The sequence below is a fragment of the Cebidichthys violaceus genome, unplaced genomic scaffold (assembly GCF_023349555.1).
Source record: "Cebidichthys violaceus isolate CVI_PGR_0920_01 unplaced genomic scaffold, fCebVio1.0.p SCAF_31, whole genome shotgun sequence".
NCBI lineage: Eukaryota > Metazoa > Chordata > Actinopteri > Perciformes > Stichaeidae > Cebidichthys > Cebidichthys violaceus.
Window position 1 is genome coordinate 2983331 of NW_027176495.1, and position 20092 is coordinate 3003422.

Genomic DNA, 20092 nt, shown 5'->3' on the forward strand with positions numbered 1-20092 from the left:
CTTGTGTCATTGAGGATCACATTCTCAATATCATATGGCTGGATTGTGGTTACAGAACAGGCGGTGATGAAGACGGGGGCTATTTTAGTGTGTGTGTGTGTGTGTGTGTGTGTGTGTGTGTGTGTGTGTGTGTGTGTGTGTGTGTGTGTGTGTGTGTGTGTGTGTGTGTGTGTGTGTGTCGGTCTGCATCCGTTCCTGATCCACCTTATCAGCGGTAACAGACCACAGGCCAGGGGAATCAGCCTCGTCTTTGATCTCCCCCTCCTCTCCTCCTCCCCCTTTCATTTTATTTAATGTCTTGAAAGAAATCTTTCTTTTCTGCACGTATTAACATAAACAGAGCTCTGAACGCAGGAATACCCCACCACTAATTGGACACTTTGAAACTCGCGCTTGCCAGTCTTTGCCGATCCTCCCGAGTAATGATGCAGGAGAGAAGGGCCACATGCAGAGCTCGGGTTGACTGAGGATTGATTTATTCCCTTTATGAGACCCCACCCCCACCTCCTTACAGCCCCATTCCCCCTTTCCCCCTCCTTTCTTATGTCTTATTTTAGTTACACATAATCCACTTATTGGCCAAGACAGCAAGTCGAGGGTGAAAGAAAGTGTAGATGTAAGGGCATGGATCAAATGTGTGTTATTATGCATAACAAGTAAGGGAGAAAAGAGGTAAATACAAAAGGGCTGTGGTGTATGTGTCCATCGATGGACATATGAGCATTTGAGTACACACCTCACACAGCGAGTGTGTATGTAAATGTGTGAGTTTAGAGTTAATTGTGTATTCACACTTATTGGATTCACACTTTCCCTGAGGCGAAGCTTAGTGAGGAATAGAAAACAGACAGGAAGGCATCATGCCATCGCACTGGAAATAACAATCCTGCAGCCATGACCCACCCACCCATCCACCCACCCATCCACCCACCCATCCACCCACCCACACGCATACCCGCACCCACGCAAACACAGACACACACACACACACAAACACACACACACACAGAGACACACACACACACAGACACACAGACACACATACAGACACACACACACACACACACACACACACACACACACACACACACACACACACACACACACAAACACACACTGAAAACAATGAATATCATCCCGTATCAGTGGCCTTTAAGTGTTTACAAACTGACATTGAATTCAGCAGCCTTGACAGTCACTCACTTCCTAGCAGCCCATTTTACAGTGCATCTAATTTCCAGTATCACCGACTCAGATTCTATTATCATGATCTTCTAACACGATCACGTCTGCCTTATAGTGCTGCTGCAGGTCTAACTGCTGCCGGGGATTATGTCGAGGACTAAGCCGCGCAGGAGGTTTGATGATATTCTACAGCAGTAAAGCTGCTTTTTTGACAGTATGAAGTACCACAGTGTTTCTTTCTTTACCAAATAGGGTTATCAAAATATATGATTTGTCAACATTATACAGAGGCCACTGGAGCTTTTTTCTGACAACAATCAATACAGTTTCAAATGAAGTTCAGAGAAAGTTTAGTAAAACACTAAATTGAACAAATATAAGTATAAGAACTAATAGCTTTAGAGCTATTAGTTCTTTTTTAAATAGTTTTGATTTAACTTTGGAGAGAGCCAGGCTAGCTGTTCCTTTATTCAAAGCTAACCTTCTCCTGGAACTAGCTCCATAGTTAATGCATGGTGGTGTCTGGTTTCTCATCTAACTCTTGTTCGAGGGAATAAGTTTAGTTCCCAAATTGCCAAACTATTCTTTTAAGTCAGAAAACTTTGGATCATAAATACAGAGGAAGTCTCTCATTTCTGAATACAAGTAATTTATGTGAAACTATTATTTATCGTTACTGAAAACTGAAACAATCTTGTTATCTTACTTGTCTGTGGTATTTTTTTATTTCTAAATAAAAGAACAACAAACACACGGTGTACCTTCCATCTCCCAATGAGCAGAATGTTCTGCTGGTGTTACTGATTCATATTCTGACAGCAGCTCACAGAGATCGACCAGCATATCAATCAGCAAAACCATACAGGTCCGAAAGGAAGAGCTGAAGCCATAAGTAACACGCTGGTCTGACAGCATTAGAACAGACGTGTCTGTCGGATCCCCTGAGCAATGCTCTGTCTTTTCTCTACCTTTCATGAATGTATTTTGACAGGTTCTTTTTCTTTCATTTCTTCCACATTTTGCAAAAAGTGTCGATGCCCGCTTCCCTACAGCAAAAGCAAAATGCTGTGTTTCATCAATGCACTTATGTCCGGTTAAAAAGTTTAACGAAAGTAGTCCATTGTTGTGTTAAATGGCATAGCTGCTTTAGTCCGTGTTCGTAGGGAATCCACGACTTTGATGTTTGAAGTTTCATTCACGCTTTGTACTGTAAATATTAAAATATTTCCATTGATATTCCCTCTCTGCCTCACAAACACCGGTGCTCTACAGTGAGGAGATCAAAGGCTTGCGGTCCACAGAGCCCCTTTGGAGATATGATGCAGACTGACAGCTCAGCTTCTGTTGTTCAAGCTTAGTGAAAATTCAGTGATGCTGTCAATTATTTTCTTTCCTGTTGTTGTTTCAAGCTGAAGGCTTGTTCTGTGAATACGACCCATCGGATGGAACATTGGTGGCAGTAATTCAAAGTGTTTTTTGTCTTATAATGAGTAAAATGTGCGTGCAGAAGGATTTTTACGAGACCTTTTGTTTCACCACACTCCATAGAAGTGACTGTAAATGAAACAGGCGTGTGTGTCTTAAATTCAGTCCAATGTTTTGAGCTTCATTATAATATATCATCCACGTGCAAATAACATGAACATTTTTCTTTGTTTGCCATACCGCATGATACATTCATAGTTGTGAAGTAGTTGCTATTGATGATCGATGTTCACTATCATTGTGTCACAGACAGGCCCTGTATGTGCACTGACCTATTTGCTCATTTTGCGTATGTTTACTGCTGAACATCTTAACAACATGTCGTGGACAACAAACAGCATTTCTTGGTGCAGTGCATTCATAAAACTCCGCCTCAGAACAGGGTGTCTACCAGTAAACGATAAGAGAGAGAGATGAGTTCCAGGCAGTGTCTGTGTCTTCAGGCTTCAGTCCTCATCTGACTGTCCATGATGATGAAGAACCTTTATTTCAACTCTGTGAAGCATGCACGGGGTTATAACAGATAATATAATCAATCGCAGGCCTTTTTCCCCACAATATTTTCTTCTGTTTGATATTGTCTGTTAAAAAACGTATTGCTTAAACGACAGGAACACTGCTCCCACAGTTCCTGATTTCATAGCAATAGGTTTTAATAATGCTGCTACTGTAGTGCTGCTGACAAAGCACCAGTATGCACCATTGTGCAGTATATAATGCATTACTTTGTGATCAATAATGTACTCTGTTATTAATATTATTGAACAATAAATTGACATTCAGAGAGTGAGCGTACAGCGAGATGCAAATCTGTGGAGGCTCAAACGATAAAAGGAGTGAAATCAGGTTGCGCCAAATATTCTAGGCAGAAAGTAGATAACGTCTCAATAAGATGATAATTAGAGTTTTATATTGAGCAGTTTGGAAAACCAAACTTAAATAAGTCAACCCTTTCAACTTTTACCCCCGCTCATTTTCTGCAATTAAAGCCCAAATATAAGTTGGAGGACGGAGGAGATGGGGAAATACTGAGCTGGGTGTCATGGGCATTGCAATGTGGGTCATGCATCAGTGGAGCAAGAAAGCAAACAATCTGAGAGGGAGATCCGAGCGCTGGTGATTTCACGCTTGTTGTTTGACTGAATAAATGACTTTATTTTTAGTGCTCCTCTTGAAGCGCTGCAGCCAATGAGCGGCTGAGAGCTGCGGATCCTTTTTCTTTACAAGTTACTGTAATGACGGCGGATTGTATAGAAAGCGACACAGGACCGACTGCAGTTGTCCTCCATACCGATGATGACGACGTGCATTGAGTGTCTAAATCTAATTAAGAATGTATGAATTGTGTTCTATTCCTGCATTATGCGAGTGAAAGCATCAAATCTGGTTCTTGTGATGTAGGTTTTATATTTAACTCTAGTGACAAAGGTCAAGTCCATCACTCACTGTGGCTCCTTTACACATCTATTCAAAGCCACAACATGACACACTCTGCTGGTTTAGCTAACAACCCCCGATAGACACAGGGCATGACTCTGGATCCATACGGCTTCTAATAGCCTGTATAAAATCCGACAAAAACAAATCCATCGGTTTTGTGTCTGTCGCTTCAGTAAACCTTTACGAGCTGTTGTGGGGGAGCCAAATGGCTTGGTGGACTTTGTCTAGATTGGTTTTAGATTACCATTAAAATAACTGGCCATGGCTGTCACAGGCAATTGGATTTCTTGAAAACCAGATATTGGATCCAGAAGAGATTCAGTGTGACTGTTGTGAATCAGATTTTCGGCAGTTTCACGTGTCTTTCTATATTGGTTGATGTTCTCAAGAGACAAATGAGACCAAACTCTGAGGAGTAGCATTATGCAGGTTAGCTGAATACAGTGAATTCAACAAACACTCATACTAAACACGTACAGGTTGTTACTGCAGCTTTAATAGCACAACGCCTAACTAAAATAATTCCGGGTCAATTAACCATCTGAGCCTTGCTTGGAGACTTTGAATCCACAAAGCAATATTGTATCAGCTTTAAGGTAGATTTTTTGGCATAAAACACTTAATGTGTTTCATAATTAATGTGAAGTATTGAAGCATCTCTCACGGATGTCACTGCTGCTCATTTGCCTCCTGCTCTACCATTCCCAGCTGTGGGACCTAATCAGCATAAAATTCTAAACCAGCGCTCCCATCCTGCTATGATTGGTTTGCTTATGAATATGGAAAAGGTTGAGAGAAAAAGCAAGTTTGGCCTAAATTGACATGTACTGTATGCATGACCTGTAGCTTAGCTTGATCCCCTTTCACACAGACATCCTCTGGCTGCCTGAGTGTGTGAGGCCAAAAGGTTAAAACCTGCCAATACACTTTATTCATCTCATCAATTGGTTCCTATCTGGTGCAATTGCTAATTTATCAACATAAATGCACTCATGTCAGGATAAATGATAGTGTCAGTAAATAGGAACAATGTTGTTTCGTCTTCTCTTCCAGAATCTCGTACTGCACAGCAGATAAAACTCAGGATAAGGTCTTCGCATACGTCTCTCAGAGTCAGTTCAATGAGACCCTGGAGTGCCATGCATTTCTCTGCCAAAAGAAGAAGATCGTAAGTTTGCATCGCTTGTGATTTTGTGGCGTATACCTGTGTTTGTCTGGATTTAGCTTGATGTACAGTAATGGATACATGCTCTTGGACTTACGGTCAGTTTGTTTGAGGACTGAGTCTATAATTCTCCTGGGGAAGCGAGTGGTGTAAATGTAGATGGTGTATGGCTCCATCTTGTGGCAGGACACCTCACAACTCATCAATCTGTATTTAGAGATTTAGAGAAATAGTTTCACTTTAAAACGTATGATCACGGCGGACGGTTAAGTAATCGGACTAAAGATGTCTAAGCAAAGCATTTTCTTGAGCACCAAATTGAATCGCAGCTATTCCATACGCTTTATATTTTCACTATGAATGTTTCTTCATAAATGTGTTGTTGTTCCCTGTTCTTTTGTCTTCAGGCTCAGGCTGTGACATTAACGGTGGCTCAGGCCTTTAAAGTAGCCCTCGATCTGTGGGAGATTGCTCAGGAAGGTAAGTTCACTGAACAGGAAGAAGGCCACACTGAGACGGTTCAATGAAAGCTTTTTCTTTTTGAACTGTTTTAAAAAGTAAGGGAAGGCTCTACTATAGCCAGTCTGTGACTAATCGAACTAAGAACCCTTTTGGTTTTGAAGCCAAGTTGGGAGGGCAGTTATTGAGTGTGTTTAACAATCAAAAGAACTGAGGGAGATGTTTCACATGGTCAGCCACACCCAGAAATGAGTCAGCAGTTTTGCACTTCATCTCTGGTTAGATGCCTGAAATAAGATATGTGTTTAACACAACTGAAGAGATGTTAAGTTTTGTTCTACATTATAAAATACGTCAGTAAAAAATTTTTTTTTCTTTTGAATTGTGAAGCTTTTACATGTTTTAAAAAAGATGGTTGCTAAGAAGTGGCTCAATGAGACGACAAAACATCATCGCTGACTAGTCCGCCTTCACAGCCCCGTCGTGTAAACTCACGCTTTGTTTTTAGGCTGCCGTAGCTTTCTGACGATTTGTATTCATGCTTAAAAAAAGTGGCGTTCATTTGTGATCATATGATTATTATCAGCTTTATTAAAATGCGAGTATCATCAAATACCAACACATTTCAAACATCCCATAGTTTTCTTGAGGGTTTAGTTTTGACAAACTTTCTTTCTGTTTTCAGACAAAAACAAAAAAGCCAGAAGCTGCTGTTCTTGTGCAGCAAGCAAAGGTCAGACACAGACAACAGACTCTCAGTGTGTTCCTGCAGGTAAGTTCACTTGATGTTGTCTCAGCCACAGTGCATTTCTGCAGTCATTTCATTATTTATTTATTTGTAAAAGGCTGAACAGTTGAACTGGACACAGCAGAATGTCTTGCTTATAATTACTACAAGATGAGATGAAGTTAACTTTGACCATTTTTTTTTTATCATTCTTCAGGTGATTTTGTGAAATACACTTACTACTCTGTTCATTCCTTTGAATCAGTGGCGCTAGAAGCAGAAAATGTTCAACTTTTGAATAAAATTCAGATATATTTACCAAGATCCTCTGGCTTCCCTTCAGTGTTTCCTTTAACCGCTCCTCACATCCTCACATCCTCACATCCTCACATCCTCACATCCTCACATCCTCACAGCCTCACATCCTCACATCCTCACAGCCTCACAGTCTCACATCCTCACATCCTCACATCCTCACATCCTCACAGCCTCACAGCCTCACAGCCTCACATCCTCACAGTCTCACAGTCTCACATCCTCACATCCTCACAGCCTCACATCCTCACATCCTCACAGCCTCACATCCTCACAGCCTCACATCCTCACATCCTCACAGTCTCACATCCTCACAGCCTCACAGCCTCACATCCTCACATCCTCACAGCCTCACATCCTCACATCCTCACAGTCTCACATCCTCACATCCTCACATCCTCACAGTCTCACATCCTCACATCCTCACAGCCTCACATCCTCACAGCCTCACACCCTCACATCCTCACACCCTCACAGCCTCACATCCTCACATCCTCACATCCTCACAGTCTCACAGTCTCACATCCTCACATCCTCACAGTCTCACAGTCTCACATCCTCACAGCCTCACATCCTCACATCCTCACAGCCTCACATCCTCACAGCCTCACATCCTCACATCCTCACAGTCTCACATCCTCACATCCTCACAGCCTCACATCCTCACATCCTCACAGCCTCACATCCTCACATCCTCACAGTCTCACATCCTCACATCCTCACATCCTCACAGTCTCACATCCTCACATCCTCACAGCCTCACATCCTCACAGCCTCACACCCTCACACCCTCACACCCTCACAGCCTCACATCCTCACATCCTCACATCCTCACAGTCTCACAGTCTCACATCCTCACATCCTCACAGTCTCACATCCTCACATCCTCACAGTCTCACATCCTCACAGCCTCACAGCCTCACGTTTTTCAGTTCCATATAAATACTAGCATCTTCTAGCTACTTATTAAAATGAGCCCGCTACAACCTCCGGGAGACGGTATGCTCACAGTTTAACTGCCGTCAATCACTTCTCACTTAGGACAAATCACCTAATTGTACGCCACTCATTTAGTCATTCGGGGGACTGGAGATTTTAAGTACTATCCAATAGCTGTGACATTTATAGGTCAAAATGTTCTCCACTGCTTAGGGGGTCACAGGGTCTGCTAAATGAGACATAATCATCCATTCACTTTGTTGTTAGATAAGGGCTGGCTTTCCCAGCTGCTTTCAATTCAAATTGGCTCTACTTCCAGCGGTAGTGGCCCGAGGACAGAGAGGACTTTTGGAGTAACTCGGCACAGAGAGTCGTATGAAAGTTTTAGAGGTTAATTAAATTCTGCCTGTTACAGAAAAAGCTGTGAAAGCCACAGGCAGGAATGATGTTTCACTTCGATGCTGCAGACTGGGAGATTTAAAGAGACAGAAAATACTGACAACTCCCTCCTTCTCGCCTCTCTGTCGCGTGTCTGTATGCGTCCCGTCCTTTTCCGTTTTTCTGTCTCACCTCCTGTGTCCCTGTCAACCTCTCGTCCACACCTGCCACCTCCCTCAGATCCAGAGGAACGCAAGCCTGTTGGGCTGGAGGAGAAGCTCCGGAGGCCCTTCTTCTCCGCTTCACTCAGCTCGCCCTCACCTCGCAGTAACCCCACTCGAAGGCGACCAATCAAACACGACTCTTGGGTAGGTCACACCATCTGCCTCCAAACTGCTGATTGGTCTGATTGGGACAAAAATAATGGTTAAAGTGGCTAAATGCTTTGGTGACAGATATGGATGCATTATATCAAACTTCTTCTCTCCTGATACCTGAAACTCAGGGTACCGATCCTATGCTAGTGTCTTTTTCCCAAAGTTTAAATATGTACACCTCACTCCATGGAGCACAGTAAAGTAATGTACTGAACCTCACCATAATACGGTAACGATGCCATTTCATTTTTTCATTTTCAATTAAAAATTCAACAATTTAGCCCCTTTATTGTGTTTTGTGGGGGAAATACTGAGAATTATAAGTGATCTTTGACACTGACGTCTGTATAATCGGATCAGTTACATGTAACCGTTTTAATGTTTATGCTGCAGAGGCTCACCAGCCTGGTTTTCACTTACAGATTCTTAACACTAGGTGGCACTATATCCACTAGAATATCTCACCTACAGGCTGATCTCACAAATCCATCTGTGTTCATTGTTGCATATTTTCCCTTTATGGGATTTTTCTCTCATTGGCAGAACTTATTCTTTAATTGAGTCAGATTTCATCAGCTCGTTCTCTCTTACTGTTCTTTATAATCCCTCCATGTTTGCCTTACATCGGCTTCATTTGTGTATTATTTTCAGTGTGAATTGGACAGAATGATATTTATTTTATTTATCATAGTCATTAGTATCTCATAAATTAAATCCATGCAAGATTTAAATTGGCTGGATCACTTGCTTTCCCAAACGTTGTGCAGAGAATGTAGAGCAAAAAAGTATTCTTATCCATATGACTTATATTATATTACAAAAACCTGCGTTGTGCAGTATTTGATTCTTTAGCTCATACATGAATTTGTGTATCACATGGATAAAATACTTTGACTCAGTGAAGAGCCACAGGAGCAGCAGGATTGTTATTTGAGGTAATGTACGTGTGTATTGATTCGTATTGTTTATGTCCCAACAGGACGTGGAGGATGGCCTTGATGATGCGTTCTCAAGGTAACCTTTGATTATGAACACTGCGGATCTATTCTTTTATTTAGGAAAGGAGATGGGATTGTTCGCGCACACAACATACGTAAATGTTTCCTCCTTTAAAACCAAATTTATGAAACCAATTTTATGTTGATTGCAGTTCTAAACAGAAATGCAGTAGATCACCATTTGAATGCTGTCCAGCAATGTTGACGGTTGCACTGAGAGTGATGGTCAGCTGTCAGTGATCTTTCTGACTCTTTTAGATAAGAAAAACTTGATTTGACAGATTGACTGACACAAATATGTATTGAAATTCACAGACACAGACAGGCATATGCAATAGTCTCCTTGTCCTAGGTAGCTCTGTGTTACATGTTACTCCATGGCAATGAGCTGAACATTTGAAATGTATTTAAAAAAAATAAATAAATACATTTCTATTAAGTAATACTTTTACAAGACACTTGCACAGCCTTTTTTTCGTAATTTAAATTAGACCTATTTACTTTTATAATGTTCTCAGATATATTGTAATCTAATGAATATGTTATACAGAACTATTGTATTCTATAAAATGGGAAAAAGTTGATCAAACATAAAAAAATACCTTATTTTCCTACATTTCACTGATGTAAACAAACACTCACTGGCGTTGTAGTCTCAGTGCAAGATGGCGTTCAGGCACACATTAACAGCTGTTGATGTAAAACTATATTAAAACATTGGAATAGGAGACTAATAATGACCTCACCGGCGTTCCGTGTGCCGATTGATCGCGGAATGTGCTACGGTGGCAAAGACGTTACCATGTGTCAGTCAGTCAGTCAGTGACTTAAGTAGACGGTTGTTTTCTTCCTCTTTGACAGTTTTGGCAGCGCCTTTCCCTGTTCACTATGCTGATTGCGATACAGTGCCACTACATCGGCGTAATGCTGCTGCCTTTACAAAAGACGTAAATCCACCAAGTGCGACGCTTGTTAGAAAATATTGTTTTCAATGAAGACACCAGGCAAAGTTTTGTGGAGAGCTGGAGGCGGAACGAAATGTAACGGAGGCTGCCTCATCCTAACTCTGTATGCAGGGAAAACTCAGTGTTACCATTGGAAAGAAGAAGTCAAACCTGAACATGGATACAGACTTTAGTTACTGTTGGTAACTACAACCTGCAGAAAGACTAAAATGTGAAATGTGAGGCACACAGGTAAAACTTGGTTAGCGTAATAAAAATCCTGCTTCTGAGACGTACAAAGACACAAAACATGATATCAACACTTACAACATCGTGCACTTGCTCCCTCTGACATACTCTTTGATAATGTGCCTCCATGCACAACAAACTGTTAGGTCAAACTCTGCATGGCTTTTCATTTCCTCCTATTACCAGCCGATATGTGCGGATGTGTCCTGCAGTGCTGTTTTGTTCATCCATAAAGAGAGAAGAGCAGCGGAGGGATGGTGCTTTCACACATTAAAGAGACCACAACTCATTAAGTCGTGTAGCCTGTGGCCAATGTATGTTTGTTGTGTCGGAGCATGCAACGCTTTGAATCATTTACAGAAGTGTGGCCGGGTGTGAAGGGAGGTCAGAAGAGGTAGGCATTGTCATTCCTGACGAGGAAATGCTGACCTCAAGTGTGAACTCCAAATGGAGGAAGGTGTGACACTTCCATTTAGATTTGACATCCTACAGGAAATGCTGAAGGATTGTGGGAATGTTAGAGCTGACCGCCCCTGCAGAGGTCAGCACGGATGTCAGGCTCTGCTGTGGCGGTGCACCAATGGTGGATAAGATGTGCCCTGATCTGTGGAAGACTCTGGATCACCTTCAGTTGTCATGGCTGTCACACCTCCTCAGTGTGACGTGTGACTTCAGGAGTACCTTTAGATCAGCAGAGGAGGGTTGTGCTCTCTGCTCCTTTACGAAATGTTCAGGGATCACACTTTTAAATACTGCTCCAGCCAATGGCCAAACATCAGATGTTGCTCTGGTTACAAAGAAGCATGCCAACGTTTTGCACACTAAAAGATTCAAGACATTGTCATTGCCTATCTTGTCTACCTTTTGTTCCCACAGCTGTGAGCAGTTTGGTTCTCAACTGCTCGGTCCTTTGTGAGAGCTTTGTGTGGCTTTTAACATAAAACCTTCCAGTAGTCAAATTAAAGAGGCGTCATTTGTATCTTTTTAGGTTTGGTTTTTGTGCCTGATGGTAAGAAAACCCTTACCATCAGGCCTCTTGAGCCAATGTGCTGCTTAGCCTCTTATAGCATTTGGGGCCAGTTGGTGGTTCACTTTATTTCACTTTATTTGTGTGTAGCAGCACATCCTCTAGGTCACTAGCAATGCTCTTCTAACTTGTTAAACCACTTCCATCACTTTTAATTAACTGTATAAGCTCAGGTCAGGGTTAGGGACTGAGAACAAATCTAATTGTAAGAATAGTAGATAGTTATTCAAGTATATTCAACTGTTGACATGAACTTCTGTTCAAATAGGGTTATTTCATAATTTCATTTCTTTTTAAGATTTCTTCATTCATTGGCGACCTTAGAGTTAAGCCTAATTTGCGCCTTTGGAATGAGTCGATTGAATTATTGAATCTCATCTAAATGTGATGAGTTATTACAATTGTATGTAATTGGATGCTTCTTTATTTGATAAGAGACATTCTGAGTGTTTTAGCATTTTTAAACCTCTCCTATTTGGTCACGATTCCCTCTTTCTTCTATCTGGCGCGCAGCAACATGGAAGTAGAGGAGATGGACACCGGTAAGTGATGGGACTCGCATGTTATTTGCATGCTTGATATTGCATGTTGCATGAGGCCCTGCATTTAGAATGCTACTAATTTTCAGACTGTCCAGAAATAAAATCATCTAAATAGGTGGTCGTCTTTGGTGGACGTTTTGTGATGACGCCTCAAGGACCCACACTGTACTGTACAAAGCCACATTCAAGTTATTTAGCCTGTAGAGTACATAAGGACAAACTGACTTTTTCTCCCTACAAACTCTATTGAAAAGCTATGTTTTGTCATTCAAGTCATTCCACATCCTATCCTTTCTTCTCTCCGTTTTTAAGCTCAGCATATCCTGTGAACCCCTTGGATGAATACATATTTCCTGCCTTTTACTTCTAGCAATATTACTTTTCTCTTTTCTGTCTCAGACTGGCCGAGTCCTGCTCCGAACCCGTCTCTAACAATGCAGCTCTGAGTCCCGGCGAGGTCTCCTGCGAGAATCTGTTACAACAATGAGTTTGAATAACACACGCTGAAACAGCGGCCCCAACGTAGAGCACCACCGAAAAAAGAAGGGAATCACAACACAAAACGGCAAACATCACTTGAGCCGACAGCAAAACGCATCACGCTTCCCGGTGCACAACCTGAATCAGTGAGGCTCTGCTTGATTTTCTGTGGCTGCTGCAGAAGACAGAATGGATGCCCTGATAATATAAACTGCCATGCCTGCCAGTCAACACTCCACTCAGTGTAAACAGCCATCTTCCTCCATATTCCTACTCTCACCAACTGCCAGACGAAAGGCCGTGCACACGACGTACAACACAGCACTGCAAGACGTGCACGAATTACATGTTTCTACTCAAAGAAGTTCCACAGAAGATTCTTAAGATGGTCTCCTTCTTTTAATCTGAACTTGTAAAAAAACACTTTCACTTCCACTTAGATAAGTGGAATTTAGATGAAGATATTCTCAGCATCAAGTAGTTTAGAGATGTTTGTACATAAAAGGCCGTCACTGGAAGAAGTCCAGTGTTCAGAGATCATCAGCAAAGCTGGGACACATCTTCAGTCATGATATTTTATGAATTATGTGTTCACCTTTCAGCTTGTTGTGCTGATTCAAGCAGTTCTTTGAATAATGAAACGGCATGTGATAAAGTCATGACATATGGGCAAACTATACCCATATGTCATCTTTTTATTGTTTGAAACATAAATGTGTCTTAAAGAAAAGGCCAGAATCCACTTTGGAAATAAGAGGCATACATGTAACATTTACAGAATGTGGTACCGTGTATATATTTCATTACCATCAAATCAAACAGGACTGCTGCTTGCTTCGTGTATCGGAGACTTTAAACCGAACTAGCATGACAACAGAGCAACTTTTTCTGCGGACAAAGGTTGTGAGGTGTTGCTAAAAAACAAGCTTGGTCCAGTAAACTGCAGCTTAGGGTCAATAGCAATGCACCCCAGTGATTTAGTATTGCACTTCCATAATATTGAGTGATTTAAAAGAGACCGATTTATAAAAGGTTTAGGCAGCAGAGGCAGAGATGTCCTCACCTGTTCTCCCTTGTATGGGCCAAGCTCCAAAAACACTGGATCCTACATATCCCATAATGCAGTTCGGTAGCGTGTTTTATGAGAGCCTGCCTGCCTGCTAAACACCCACATATGCCAAGCTTCACGCTCCCAGTTCTATAAGACAGGCTGTGAGTTAAAGTGAAGATAATCCTGATGACATCACTATGACATCATTAGGGTTATTCCCAGACTTAAGAGCTATGACATAATACAACTGTTTTTGAGTAGTACTAATCATAAGGAACCAACTGAACTAAAATCAATGGAGTGCCCCTTTAAGGTAAACACGTCTTAATCTGTTTTTAAAAATGTTGAAACACACACAAAGACAACCATACTATTGTGAGAGATGTGGATTATCAATGATCAAAATTGATATTCCATTCTGTTCCCATGTGCTTGCTTGCTTTATGTTAACAATGTCAATAGATTGTTTGCAATGTAAAGAAAACCACAGCACAACAGCAGACAGGCTGACATTTCTGTAAAACGTATATTTCAACACTGTCTATATGAATATGGCTTATGTAACCAAAGTACAAAATACTATTTTACATTCTGCCGTCTCCTCAGTCACTCAGCTGCCACTGTACATAAAGATGATGCTACTGTTAAAGAATAGCGATGATGTACGGTTAACAGGACAAGTGTATGGCAAGGCCAAATTATCAGAGTAAAGAAACATATTTCCTTACTCTGTATTTTTTCAATGTCAAAGCTGTGTAATTTATGTATGAATATGGTGTCATTATAAAAGAAGTAGGATGAATAGAGTTTAATAATTATCGCTCTTGTTGAGATGTGAATGTGTAGATGCCTGTATGTTTTGCATTAGTTTAGACAATTTGTACAAAATATAATCGTACGTGGTTTTCATCACCGCAGGAATTGCTTTATTTTTTCAATATAGCCATCAGTAACCCATGTACAGTATTCAATTATTCAAAATCCTGTCCTCAATTGAGTGATCACCTGTTACATCCATCCACACGGTTTACATGTTCCTCTCTGTGCCACAAACACGTCCTTCTTCCCACATCTTATTATGTATGGATTATTGCTCTGAATTATTTTTAGATGACTCTCGGATGACGTTCGCTGTCGGGAGGATATTATATTTTGCCAGTCTGTCTGAAGTGGTCCTTCTCTCTGTATTCATGTCTCATGACTGAGGCTCAGTGTCGTTGTCATGACACCCGCTGCAGAATAATTGGATGGCTTTATCAGGTTACACCATGAAGCTTAATTGCATTGTTTCATTCCTGACTGGCTGATCTTTGAAAGTAAGCTCTTTGCTGTTTTGGGTCTCATAAATAGCCTCTGGAAGATCTATGGAAGATCTATCGAGCCATGTTTGCATTTTAGTATCGACTGTTCAGCAGAGTGCACCGTCAAAACGCAACGTCGTCATTTCTGCCTTACCTTTCTCATCTTTCCTCGCGTATAGAAATAATTTTTGCAAATGTTCTCGCGTTTTCCATCATCGACTGATTCCTGTGTGGACACTTCAGTATTGAGTGGTATTTGGAGATGGGCTGTTGTCCAGGAGCGAAAAGGAGAAGCTTCACCACAAGCTGCATTATTATACAGTGCAGAGACCTAACAGGTCACTGTTAGATATTACACTTGGATATAGTCTTCACCCAGACTTTGCCCTTTTAAATCGATTTTCATAGAAGAAAAGCAGTGTGCGCCCTCTGGGTTATTATGTAGAATTGATCAATCACCATATATACGTACCGCTTATGTGCCGCATACATACAGCATACATACCGTATATACATAACGCATACATACCGTATATACATAACGCTTACATACCGTATATACATACCGCTTACATACCGTATATACATAACGCTTACATACCGTATATACATACCGCTTACATACCGTATATACATACCGCTTACATACCGTATATACATAACGCTTACATACCGTATATACATACCGCTTACATACCGTATATACATACCGCTTACATACCGTATATACATACCGCATACGTACCGCTTATGTACCGCATACATACAGCATACATACCGTATATACATACCGCTTACATACCGTATATACATACCGCTTACATACCGTATATACATACTGCTTACATACCGTATATACATACCGTATATACATACCGTATATACATACCGCTTACATACCGTATATACATACCGTATATACATACCGTATATACATACCGCTTACATACCGTATATACATACCGTATATACATACCGCTTACATACCGTATATACATACCGTATATACATACGTATATACATACCGCTTACATACCGTATATACATACCGTATATGTTGTATCATGGCGTGAATTGATCTGCTGAGCTGAAGAGCTTTCTTTCGTGTTAGCCAGTATTCTGAGCACACTGACACCCAGCACATCTTGAATGGATGTGGTTCTTTGGCTCAGCCGAAAATGTTCCATGCAGGAGTGGGGGTGAACAGACCGACCTGCTCCTGGAGGTATAACATGCCACTTTGAGTATAAAGTGCGCTGAATACAAATCAGACCGTGAAGGTTTGAGGCCAGAACACATTTGAGCCTTTCAGAAATTTCAGATAAGATTTTCTTGCCCAAATTACCCTCTGATGTTTACAGTATCGGTTTACTTTTCAAAGAAGGTGCTTATTTTCTATCTATGCAATTAGTGGGTTTTTAACAGTGTTATAATAACAGCAATGTGTCTATAAACCACAAGCAGTTGTCCTGAACTGTTTATAAAAAAAGTGTACAGAATTTGGAAACTGTTATGGTTTGTTACATATGCATAATAAAATACTTTGTACAAATATTAAATTGCACTCAACTGTGATTTTTCAAATCTAGAATACCATTTGAAGAAACCGGTCTTGTGTTAAAAGCTTCTTCTCTCATTCACAGTACAGTTGCAAAGACACTTTGGCCTTCAGCAATGCCAGACAATATGATTGCGAAGTGTAGCAAATCAATTTGATTCCAGAATTGCTCTATAATTTGATCAATAATGAGTTTCAACTACTCAGCTTGAGAAAGAACCAATTAAACCATCACAGCTCACTGTGCAGACGAGCGCTCTCTTTGTCGCCATCGTTGATCTGTCCAGAAGATTTTAGTTTGAACATAGAGTTTGAATCCATGATGTTTTTCTCTCAAACACTTCTCAGCTCACTGCGGTCGATGCAAAGCGAGGACAGCCTCTTGTTTGGCCGTCTGACTGACACAATCGCATCGATGTGTCTTCATTCTGCCCACTGCTCATGATGAAAACTCAAATAATTCATACCAGGTGCAAAGCAACAATAGCTCTGCTCTCTCAATCACAACAAAGAACATTTCATATGAACTTTGATTCCTAACGCAGTTAAAGTTCATTTTAAGGTAATATATAGAGAAAAAAACCTGACACAACGAAGCTTGTTGTATTTGTAAGTGAAATGCATTTTAACAAACTGAATTTCCCAGTGGTATTAAGAATGAACATGAACATTATGTTCACCTGAAACTCAGAAACGTTGTCAAGGCTTCAGATTGTATGTAAGAAGTGGGCGTAGTCATCGTGACATCATGAAGCCTCGAGATCAGCGGTTTGGCTGTCACCATCTTGGCTTTTTGCAACCAGTGAACGGAAATTGACCATATTTGGACTGCGAAGGAGTGGCTTAGAGACACCTTATATGGCTCTGGTAGTGGCAGCGACCTGTCAATCACAGTAAGCCCGCCCTAAAGCATACCCAGGTTTATGGTCTATTCTACTTTAAATTAAACCACAATTTACGAAATGAACATCATGCAGTATTGAAGACTAGTGATTCAGACCATAAAGTCATGTTTACAATGTTTACTGAGGTAATAAATCAAGAGAGAAGTAGAGTCATTATGGACTAGACTTCTATACAACCAGAGGAGTCGCCCCCTGCTGGCCAGTAGAGAGAATACGTTTGAGGCACCTGCATTGGCTTCACTCGTCAGAACCGGAGATTGCAGCTTGGTTCAGATTGGGGCTTTTTTCCTCTCATATTTGGTGTAAAACCCAATCAAATCAAATGTGTGTGTGATGCTCTTAGAGTGTTTGTTTAGTCTGATGAATGTTTGTAGAGGAATGTAAATATTCATTTCATTTTTGACATGGAGGCTGCATCATGGCATTCCTTCAATCTCGTTGTCAGACTATGCAACACCAACAGAGGGGTTTGAAACGTGTCTGTAATCTGTATCTGGAAGATCCCTTGTGGTAAATACCAATGACTTAGAAGTGCATTATTTATTTCACATTTATAAACCTGTCCACTCGTATCAGTCTGTGACTGTGGTTGTAGCCTCTGCAGGACTCTGGCCTTAACAATGTGGTCTCTACTCCTGGAGGACCGGACTGTACAGAGAACTTGATGCGATCACCCTGTCTTGTGTTTGAACAAAGGCTCTGTGGAGAAGAAGGCCTGTCTTCAGGAGAAGCATCAGCCTGCAGTGAGCACCAAAGAAAAGCAGTAGAAAAAGGGAACTTTGATATTCTCCGAGAAGTCACTGGAGACTGAGAAGCGCCTTGGTGTTACTTCATGCGCTGCACTGAGAACCACAGCATCGTCGCTGCTTGTTTGCTGCTTCTGTTCGCTGTGGCATTATTACATTTGTGTGGTGACAACATTTCACAATTTCAGGTTTGTAGAATGACTTTGATATTCAGCTTTGTTGTGATCAGTACACAGGAATGACTGGAGATGGTGAGTTAATAATGAGCCATCGACTTCAACTGCTTACTGCTCTTTTTGCTGATATTTTGCAGATCTGAGCTCACTGCAAACAGGATACTGCATGTCATCAGACTCTTATCTGTTGTGTGATTACTGAATATTGCTGTAATGATGAAGAACAATGGATAGGATGTCTTTTATCTCTTAAATCTCTCTGCAGCACTGTCACTCTTTGGCGTCCTGAGCAGTGACTTCAAACCACCTCAGACTCTATTACAAGATTATTCTTAATAACTATTCTCACAATACAAACGATTCATAATTCATTAGATTCTATTTTAGGACTTTTTGTTTAACTTTGGGGGCAATCTGTTCATTATAATGTGAATTTGTTCTTGTCCTGGGATCTGCGAATGAGCAGCTCATTTAGTATTCATAACTGTAATGAATTCATTGTCTATTGAATTCTATTTTGAAATGGCTACGTCACTACTGAGAAGGTGTTTCACATTGCTTTATGGCTCACTGTTGTTTGGCAACAGTTGTACCGTTTATATTGAGACTCTATTGAGACTGGCTTGTGGAGGTCATACGTTAAAGTCTGAACTACTTCTTCTGAGAAAGGGCAATATGGAAGAAAATAACTTCCATATTGCCCCAATTTTACCCATTACCGTTAGAGGTGTGACTGCAGGTTATTTAGTGCACAGCAGTGACGCATCTGTCTCGTTTCTGCTGTTTGTAAGATGTATTTTTGGTCTAAAAGACATTTTATTTTTCTTGAACATTTCACGACAGGCAGCAGGAGTTTTCAACCTAAACAAACTTTGATCTCTACAACTCATTAAATATTACCAGTTATAGTTTTTTTTTTCTTAGCAAATTTAAAATTGTTAATGTTGACTCCTATTTAAATATCAGGCCTTCTTGTTCATCTATTTCTGCTCCAAGTGAAATAAAGTACATATGGAGAACAGAGGAGGCTGCTAATACTGCTGCTCATGAACACTTGGGACCAAGTATAATAATGAAAGTATAGACTTGTATGCAAACCCTTTATTTATGCATTTATTTATTTATAGATGCAGCATATACTTGGATCTCTGAATCACTTCTAACCAAAGCTTATCTCAGTCATAACAACATCCCATAAATCCCCCGAACAACTAATGGAAAGAAGTCTGCAGTGATAAAGTTAGGGTGGGGAAAAATAGATGGTGTACAGCATGACCTATTAATCCCCAGGAGGCTGCAGTCACTTTCTACCTTAGGTTGAGCTGTATTCTTAGGTCGGTGTAATTGCATTTTTGATTAGGAACGTTCCGGTTTAAAGGCCGGGTGAAATGTCCTATTTGAACTGCAGCAGACAGCCTCGTCTCGTAACTTCTGCTTCATTGTGGATAAATGTAGCAATTGTTAGTGAGATAACCGCTTGATGTGCCGTCTGCACAATACATTTAAGAAATCTGTACCTTTGATAGAAGGAACATAGATACAATGGTTTCATATGTGTCTACAGTGAACGACCAGTAGGAGTATACTGTAGTCTTTGGTAGCGTGGCCAACGTCAGTCCGACACACATGGATATCCAGTGAGTCA

The 20092-nt window shown here is 40.9% G+C and overlaps 1 protein-coding gene across 1 annotated transcript in view; it reads left to right on the top strand.

Moving 5' to 3' along the window:
- Positions 1–16621, top strand: part of si:dkey-71h2.2 (low density lipoprotein receptor adapter protein 1) — a 35900-nt gene extending 19279 nt beyond the window's left edge. Inside the window, exons 4-10 of the mRNA XM_068724669.1 lie at positions 5164–5278; positions 5683–5755; positions 6420–6506; positions 8334–8461; positions 9450–9484; positions 12202–12230; positions 12630–16621. Coding sequence (XP_068580770.1) covers positions 5164–5278; positions 5683–5755; positions 6420–6506; positions 8334–8461; positions 9450–9484; positions 12202–12230; positions 12630–12676 — 514 coding nt within the window. The 3' untranslated portion in view covers positions 12677–16621. The remainder of the gene's footprint in view (positions 1–5163; positions 5279–5682; positions 5756–6419; positions 6507–8333; positions 8462–9449; positions 9485–12201; positions 12231–12629) is intronic.
- The last annotated feature ends 3471 nt before the right edge of the window (positions 16622–20092 follow it).